Genomic DNA, 9,746 nt, shown 5'->3' with positions numbered 1-9,746 from the left:
TATCCTAAAGGAAAAAAAAAGTGGAAAACAATAACAACTCCCTAAAGACTTGTGGCCGTCCAGTTGATAGGACTTTGATTGTGTCATAACGTTTTGGATTCTGGTTTCAGTGTATGGCTCCATCCAGACCTACTGCAGGTTTTTCAGCAGACGGCCGTAGCGGTAGTCGTAAACGTGGCGGCAGACGAACACCAGGTCAGGATCGATGTCGTTGGGCACGCAACGATGAGCTGGAATTACATAGTCGGAGGGAGGGACCAGGGGGCTACGTCTGGGTAAGCCCTCCTCATGACACTTCACCAAGGCACAAAATCTGAAACATTAAAGATCAGATCAAATTTGTACAAAGGATAGGAGGTGATGATACATTTGACACTTGGCGATAAAATATGATCGCTTACCTACAGTACTGTGCTAATGTCAACACATAGCACTTATCCTCAATACATGCCACACTATTTTCATCCTGATGCCGAGACGCGAAAATCTCATTCTGGAAAAATTCACACAGCTTAAATATTTTATATTTAACTTAAGGGAATCCATGCTGTAAGTGTACTAAATAAATATTGCAACAAATTCAAAGTGAAACGAAAATGCAGATACATATTGAATCAAATACAGGCATGTTAAAACATCAAATATTCCCTTCATGAATTATAGTAGATATACAGTGTTCATAACATGTTTGAGAGTGCTGGGAGTCATTTGTTTGTCCAGTGTCCCTATTCCAGTGGTTTACTGAACACAGGAAACTTGTGCTGCCTACTTCCTATATGAAACTCATAATCAAAGGAAGTCAAATGTTGACATTGCAAGTCCCTGGAGGACCACACGGCTGTGCCATGAGCAATTCTAGACTCACCTCACAGTGCATGCTGGGAATGCGACCCCCCTGAGTGTGTTCTGGGCGGTAGTACCAAAACAAGCTCATCATCAGCTCCCCTAAAAGTAGGATCCAAGTATTGTGAGCTCTTCTGTGACTTTCATTGATGTATTCGAAAACAGCGTTTAGAGGAAGCCTTACCTGACTCAGGGTCTTCCCAGAAGGCGGAGACTTTGGCCACATAAGGCAATGACTTCTTCCTGGGACCTGAGCGCAGTAGCACGGCGTCTCTGACCCTGATCACCTCTCCATCTCTCTGCACTCCTTCATAGCACCTGCGCAGGGATGTTGATTCCTCACCCTTCAATCAAATGAAAAATAAAGAGTTACACATTTATCTTCATTTATATTCATTTTTGTATCACGCTATACATCTACAAAAAAACTAAAAAAAAACTACACATTTAAAAACTCCAATAAGGGATCAACTTGAAGCCAGCTGAATTATTTAAAGCTTTACTAAGTAGTGGGTGGGTTGTCTGAATGACTAGTCTCAAAATGCATTTCAAAAATTGCACTAATTTTAAATTGACACACTGTCTTTCAAATTCAATATGTGGGGAGCTTTAAAAAAAAAAAGGCATGAATTACGACACAATGATAAAAGATGTTTAAAGACATCTAAATGCATGACTGCAGAAGCGAAAGGAGATACATTTTAAAAAGGACCCTTTAAATAGGTCAGCTGAAGCACAGCATGATGTTAACATGCTAATTGAGAGCACTACCGCTAAAAATATAAAAACTAATACATGGATTGGTAACACTTTAGTTTAGGCTCCAATTCTCACTATTTACTAGTTGCTTATTACTAGGATATTGGCTGTTTATTAGTACTTATGAAGCACATATTAATGCCTTAGAATGCATGACCATATTCTACATCCCTTAATCCACCTGACCCAATACCTAAATTTAACAACTACCTTTCTAACTATTAATAAGCAGTAATTAGGAGTTTAATGAGGCAAAAGTCGTAGTTAACATTTAGTTATAATAGTGAGAATTGGACCCTAAACTATGGATTTAATGCTGAAATATATCTACACTACCATTCAAGTTTGGGATTAATAGAATGTCTTCTATTAGAAGGCTGCATTTATTTAATCAAAAATACAGTAAAAACAGTAAAATATTATAACAATTTAAAATGTTTATTTTAATGTGAAATTTATTCCTGTGATCTGTATTCAGTTTTGTATTCCTGTGGTATTTTCAGCAGTCATTCAGTGTCATGTGATCCTACAGAAATCATTCATTGGTGACTAGAAACATTTCTTATTATCATCAATGTAGAAAACGGTTGTGGTTTTTGTGGAAACGTGATACTTTTGTTTCAGAATTCTGTAATGCAAGTTCAAAAGACAGCAATTATTTGTAAGTAACAAATAAGTAACATTATAAATGTCTTGACTGTCACTTTTGATCAACTTAATGCATCCTTGGTGAATGAAAATATTAATTTCTTTAACCAAAAACTTTCTACATCGAAATCTATATCGAATTTTTGCACAAATACTGATGAGGAAAAATATACAGTATCTACCATCATTACATAGTAGAGTCTTTCATGAAATACAATGACATGTTTTTAGTACTCTATTTGACACAGGGTAAAACTAGAATCCAAATTCCAATAGACCTTATAGTCCCCGCCCCTTTTCAGCACTGTGCTCCTTGTGTTCTTGTCTTCCGGTTTATACTTCCACATCATGAATATAAGATCTTACAGATTTATGAATGAACCACTTGTTTTAAAATCTTCCCGGTCTACTGAGATTTGTTATGACATCCGCATTAAACATTACAATGGTCATGATAACTTTCGTTAACTCTACAATAAGTAAATATGCATGCTTGTTTCTGGCGCATAAGGTCTATAGAGCAGCCCAAAGACCAAGTAAAGGCGTGACTCTGCAGTGTGGCGAACTAAATAGTTCTTCCGCTGAATCCTGAAGTAATGTGTGTAAACATTTCATAAACTAATTTTCTTAAAAGTTATTTATAAGTTCTTAAAAACACTAAAATGGAGAAGAAAACAGCAGTATGATGCAAACGTTTTTAAACACAACCGCTCATTGTCTGAGGTTTGTCCATTGGCTTTTTGTTTAAAATGCTTGTTTAAAAGCACCTCACTGGAATTTAATAATCATGACCTTTCCAATGATCACAATACAATGTTTACTACTGACATTTTGCAACAGCTGTTCAAAAGAAATTTGCCTGGGGCATTATTTTGTAATTTACCAGGAATAATAATAATATAATAAATGCAATATCTTTCAATTAGTCGCTGTAAAGAATGAATGAATGAAAATTCTGTCATTAATTACTCACCCTCATGTTGTTCCAAACCCAGTCGACTTTGGTTCAACATTGGAACACAAATGAAGATCATTTTGATGAAATCGGAGTGTTTTCTGTTCCTCCTTTGACAGCTATGCAACTGACACTTTGATGCTTCAAAAAGTTCATAAGGAGATCGTAAAACTAATCCATATGAATCCATACTAATCCATATGAGCGGTTTAGTCCAAATTTTCTGAAGAGACACGATTGCTTTATATGATGAACAGATTGAATTTAGTCTTTTATTCACATATAAACATTGATCAGCGAACAACGAACCTGCTTGATGCGTGAGAACTAACCTCTCGCTGAAGCTCAAACATGCTGCGTAACACAAGAATGAACCTCATTGGTTCTTGCGGAAGCTCAAACGTGCTGTGTAACACGAGAATGAACCTCATTGGTTCTTGCGGAAGCTCAAATGTGCTGCAAAACACGAGAATGAACCTCATTGGAACCTCATTCTCGCATGTTGCCTTTGGCTTGCTCAGTTGGGGATATTCAAATTAAATGACCCATCATACCACTGATCAGCTCTACCAAACTTGGATGTCTTTTTCCAGTAATAAACAAACACTGTTAAGTTGTTTTGATTGATACTGTGAAGCAGCTCTGATACAATCTGTATTGTGAAAAGCGCTATATAAATATATTTGACTTGACTTGACATTAAGCATACATGCTTGAGTTTCCATTTACCATATCTGATGTGGGAGTTGATGAGTGAATAAAAGCCTAAATTCAATCTATTCATTATATAAAGCAATGATGTCTCTTCAGAAAATTTTGGACTAAAGCACTCTATTCATGGATTAGTTTTACGATCTCTTTATGAACTTTTTGAAGCGTCAAAGTGGTAGTTGCTAGCTGTCAATGGAAGGACAGAAATAACTCAGATTTTATTAAAAAGAACTTCATTTGTGTTCCGAAGATGAACGAAAGTCTTACCGGTTTGGAACGACACGAGGCTGAGTAATTAATGAGAGAATTTTAATTTTTGGGTGAACTATCCCTTTAAGTCTTCCTCCGGGCACCTCCTAAATGTCTTTTTAGGAAACTTTCAATACGCCAGTATGTTTTGACACCATCCCTAGACAGGGCAACTCGAGTACATACCACGATAAATACTTCCTTTTCTGTTGCCACACCAACAGGCATCCAGCCGTTTGTTGCCCGGCGACGACTGATCTTAGGCTGCTTGGCAGAGCCGCTGCCATGGCCTGCTCCCAGCTGGCCATCCTTAATATGGGGGCAAACAGCAGAGTCCCGCACCCCAGAACGAGAGCCACTGGGCGGCTTGGCGCTCTGAGGGCATTCCCGCCCCACTCTAATCTGCACCTGGGGTCGACTGGCATCGGGAAGAGGCGTCTGCAGGTGGGGCACTGACTGGGTGGATGGAGGCACACTGGAGATGGGGCAGATGGACAGAGGCAGGGCAGAAGGCATCGTGATGGATGAGCTGTGGTCATCCAGAGGGTAAGAGTAGTCTTCTACAGAGCGGAGAAAGCAAAAATCATTGGTTCATAAAATGCTCAACATGCATTTATGATCATAAACAAACACCATATTGCATGTAATACAACACAGCAGACTAATGCAGTCATAAATGAGTCAGTGTGCCAGATGCTGCGTGGTCAGATGCAAAGCTAAGAGCTGTAACCACAATTATATACAACCTTGAGGGGATTGGATTTTATGACAGGAACTACAAATCAATTTAGAAATGTGGAAACAGTGAAGCACTTGATTATTAATTCATAATTGAACTCGAACAAAACAATGACGGTGCATTATCATTTCAATAACATCCAATTGCTGTGATCCAAGGGTGTCGTAAAGGTTGTGTGGGCAGTTGAAAAAATAAAATAAAAAATTCAGAATGGATGAGCCAATCTTGGGAAACCTGTCAATTGCCGTGGTTCCCATAGTGATGGGGAAATTTGAGATGTGAGAAAGTACATGTGACGAAATTCTTCTGGTAATGCATAAAGAGACAAGAAATGTGCATTTTTAGGGTTCATCTTGACTCCAGAAATTAAATTGTGTCATGAATTGTTCCAAAGCTGTACTGTATCCTGATTTTATCCATGGAGCAAAAGGTGATTTTTTTTTCTTCACATCTTGATCTTTCGTTTTCCCATACAATGATAAGTTCAATGTGACCACAGACTCAAGTTACAAAATATAGCCTAAAACAAAGATACAGTATGTTTCATACACTAATAATTCATAATGATTTGGTTTTGTATGGAAAAGAACAACAATCAAATTAAGAGGACAAAACATTGAGTGCAATTAAGTTTTATACTTCAAAAATTTACCTTTAAAACTTTTTACAAAGAACACATACACTCACCTAAAGGATTATTAGGAACACCTGTTCAATTTCTCATTAATGCAATCATTTAATCAACCAATCACATGGCAGTTGCTTCAATGCATTTAGGGGTGTGGTCCTGGTCAAGACAATCTCCTGAACTCCAAACTGAATGTCAGAATGGGAAAGAAAGGTGATTTAAGCAATTTTGAGCGTGGCATGGTTGTTGGTGCCTGACGGGCCGGTCTGAGTATTTCACAATCTGCTCAGTTACTGGGATTTTCACGCACAACCATTTCTAGGGTTTACAAAGAATGGTGTGAAAAGGGAAAAACATCCAGTATGCGGCAGTCCTGTGGGCGAAAATGCCTTGTTGATGCAAGAGGTCAGAGGAGAATGGGCCGACTGATTCAAGCTGATAGAAGAGCAACTTTGACTGAAATAACCACTCGTTACAACCGAGGTATGCAGCAAAGCATTTGTGAAGCCACAACGCGCACAACCTTGAGGCGGATGGGCTACAACAGCAGAAGACCCCACCGGGTACCACTCATCTCCACTACAAATAGGAAAAAGAGGCTACAATTTGCCAGAGCTCACCAAAATTGGACAGTTGAAGACTGGAAAAATGTTGTCTGGTCTGATGAGTCTCGATTTCTGTTGAGTCATTCAGATGGTATATAGAGTCAGAATTTGGCGTAAACAGAATGAGAACATGGATCCATCATGCCTTGTTACCACCTTGCAGGCTGGTGGTGGTGTAATGGTGTGGGTAGGGCTGGGATAAACGATTATTTTTTAAACGATTAATCTAGCGATTATTTTTCCGATGCATCGATTAATCTAACGATTCATTTTCCCAGTCCGATTCGATTTCAATTCGATTATCGATTATCTCCCCATTAATTGACTAATAGCACGTTATACATGTTGATTTACATATCTGAATGAAAAAAAAACATGAATTCCTTAACATTGCAATATATGTTTATTGCTCTTAAAATTCCAAATTAAAAGACTATATAAGTGCAAAGTAATGCATTCTTATTTTCGTAACATTCTCATTTTCCACTAGATATGTCCCTCTATATATCTAATCAGCAATTTCGATTTCGGCACGCTCTGCAGCAGCTGAGCACTAAGGAGCGAATGTACAGTGACGTGACATCACTGCCAGATTCAAACTGTGAAACTGCTGAGTTTCATTTTCAGTCATTTAAATGCAGTTTAGTCAATCTGCATGGTCAAATCAGGGTCAGAGGTCAGAGGGTGAAGGCATGAAGACTACTGAAATTAATTCTCTCTTATCTCTTGATTTTCTGTTTTACTGGCCACTTCCCCATTGCAACGAGGGAAGAAGAATGACTCTTTAATAGCTGATTAACAAGTTGGTGGTTTTAACCTGCAGCAGGGCAGACTCCTCTCGTGCAAAAGATACGGTTTATCAGCAGCACCCATCCCCTGAGGTTTGACATCAATGAATGGCAAATGCAGACATTTTATTACAATCTAGACTCCAAATCTAATAGAAGCAACAAGCATAACTTGAACACCAAATCTGACCAAATCAAACAGCCCTCAAACTAAGCGCACACAATGACATGCCGTTGGAGTGGTAATCACACTCAGTCTACACAAAAAATAGATAACAATACTTAAGATAACCCAGTTTACAGCGCTTGGTCTCAGTGGATCGAGTCTGGGTAAGCGTGTAAGGAAAAACACAATCATTGTACATTCACTCGAGCATGAAAGTGTTGCGTTATTGGAGGAAAACTTCACTTCCCCCTGCAGTATACAGACAGTTTTAATAAATTTACACTCAGTTTTAGCTCGCACAGTATTGAACGGTTCAATACAGCACTTTGTGTATGTGAGATTTTTTTAAAGTGTAAAGCTTTGCACTTCCAAAAATTACACAATTTCCACAACCATTTAATAGCAAACCAAATATACCAACTTCAAATTAATACTAAAAGGCCTCTGCTTTGCTTGTTTGTCTTGTCACAGTGAAAGTCATTCTGTACCTAAAGAGAAACCCACAGAGAGTCAGATTACTGTCTCATTAACAGAGATTACGGTGAGTGAAAAATTACATCGTATAACGGAGCCGTGTGGTTAAAAACCAACAAGGGAGCATCTCTGCGGAGGTCTCTGCCTGTACCGAGGTCCACATGCGTCTGCGAGACCACAGCTGCCACCTCACAATGAACAGACAGTTCAAGTCTCCTGCCAACAAAAATAACCAGCACCCTTCCCCACCTGTGGCAATTACTCACATGCAAACCAACAGCGAACAGACTGCAGGGAACATGCAGCCACAATGATGTGGCTGGGGAAGGGAATTTCATTTCATTTGTCTCTTATTCAAGCAGTTACTTTTTTCCCCACAAGTCCTTGATGCAACCTTGACAGGGTTTCTCTTGACATCTTTTAATGTCACTGTATTTCTTGTGTACACCTTTAGATCAATCACTTTGGAGACTGTGTGAGCTCATTCATAAAGACGTCTACTGCTGAGACTGGGTCAAGGCTGAGAATACAAACATGGCATAGAATGATGAGAATGTGGAAATCCTTCTATCCACTTAAGAGATACATTTTCTCTAAAAATCAGTCATTTGTTAATTTACATAATGATGTTTTTCTATTTTCTTTACATAATGATATTTTCTAATAAGCCACCTCTCACATTATAGGGGAGAGTGAGGCAAGATGTGCCATTGTCACTCTTTTTATGTGTACCTTATGGATAAGTCAAATTATTTTTTCATTATTTTATTCATCCAGTCCAATTTTCTCCTCCAAACAATGTGCAAATCAAAAGTATATATCCTATATGTGTGTGAACTGTGAAATATTATTAATTTAAAAAATAACTTTTCTATTTTAAAATGTAGCCTAATTCATTCCTGTGATGGCAGTCCAGTCTTCAGAGTCACATAATGATGATTTGGTGCTCAAGAAACATTTCTTGTTATTAGAGACGGACCAATACTAAATTTCTCTGCTGATAGTATACTGATAGCCGATTATTCAGAATGATATACCGATGGTTAGATTTTTTTTAATCTCTCCCAAATAATGCTGCAAATGAAACAAGGAACCCTCTTATTTGGAACATTACTATAATATTAGATGTTAAATTTAACAACAGCTATTATATTCAACTGGTATTTATTTTCATATATAATAATTACACTAAATAAAAACTGAAATGTATACAACTCGGTTGCACATAAGGCAGTTTTGTATATAATTAACAGTAAATAAACTGCTCTCTAGTGTTTTTTATAGATAACAAACGAACTGCTAACGCTGATTGGGTGATTACATGAGACGATTCATTTCGGTTACATAATTTAGTTTTTTTTTGTGTGTTGTAAGTTACTCGTATTAAAGTGGAAGAGATGACTCGTGCTCTGCGCTGCTGCTTGAACGGAGGCGGTACAGCGATCTGTCACGTCACATTTAAGAGTGTTAAAAACATTATTTATTGTTTGAAATTTGTGATAAAATGGACAGAATTTGAAAGCTGAGACTTAAAACAAAGCGCAAAGCTCTTTGCGATTATTGGATGAGAGGTGCTACAAATAATGTTTGATGTAGGGAAAAAGCAACAACCCTGGCTTGAACTACGGGTGATTCATAGAGTCAAATAGAGCCTGCTTTAACATCGCTTTTTTTTTTCTTTTTTTTTACTGTTAATGTATTTTCTGTATGTCACATTAACTTGCCCTAAGTTCAACACAAGAGAGATTTTCTTTACACACAGTATGAGTTGCAGTCTGAACATCTTTTTCTGCTGCCCTTTTGATTGACAGGATAGAATTGGACTGGATCATCTTCTGTTTTTAAACAATTGGCTGATGGCCGATAGTGAAAATAATTGCTTTTATCGGCTGATACCAATTATTGGCATCTCTACTTATTATTATCAATGTTGAAAACAGTTGTGCTGCTTAATATTTTTTTGGAAACTGTTTTACATTTTACATTATTCTTTTAATAGAAAGTTCAAAAGAATAGTATTTATTTAAAATAGATCAATCTTTTTTGTAACATAAATCTACTGTCACTTTTGATCAATTTACTAGATCTTTGATCATTTTTTTTACAGTTACTGTTCTTAAACAAATCATTGAACGTGAAGAGTTGTGAGAGAATGAGTCGCGTGTGAGACCCGCGTCTCTG

At 37.6% G+C, this 9,746-nt stretch overlaps 1 protein-coding gene across 3 annotated transcripts in view; it reads right to left on the bottom strand.

Annotated features, from left to right (window-relative positions):
* The window catches only part of bahd1 (bromo adjacent homology domain containing 1), a 50,243-nt gene continuing 40,497 nt past the window's right edge, over positions 1–9,746 (bottom strand). For all 3 annotated transcript variants that reach the window (XM_056266290.1, XM_056266292.1, XM_056266291.1), the window contains exons 3-7: positions 4,352–4,725; positions 1,028–1,187; positions 866–945; positions 402–493; positions 1–313 (exon numbers count right to left, since the gene is read on the bottom strand). In XM_056266290.1, the coding sequence (XP_056122265.1) occupies positions 130–313; positions 402–493; positions 866–945; positions 1,028–1,187; positions 4,352–4,725 (890 nt within the window). In that variant the 3' untranslated portion in view covers positions 1–129. The remainder of the gene's footprint in view (positions 314–401; positions 494–865; positions 946–1,027; positions 1,188–4,351; positions 4,726–9,746) is intronic.

Source organism: Rhinichthys klamathensis, unplaced genomic scaffold (assembly GCF_029890125.1).
Source record: "Rhinichthys klamathensis goyatoka isolate OS25496 unplaced genomic scaffold, OSU_Roscu_1.1 h1tg000247l_1, whole genome shotgun sequence".
Classification (NCBI taxonomy): Eukaryota; Metazoa; Chordata; class Actinopteri; order Cypriniformes; family Leuciscidae; genus Rhinichthys; species Rhinichthys klamathensis.
The sequence above is the reverse complement of the archived record's forward strand: the minus strand, read 5'-3'. Positions and strand labels throughout refer to the sequence as shown.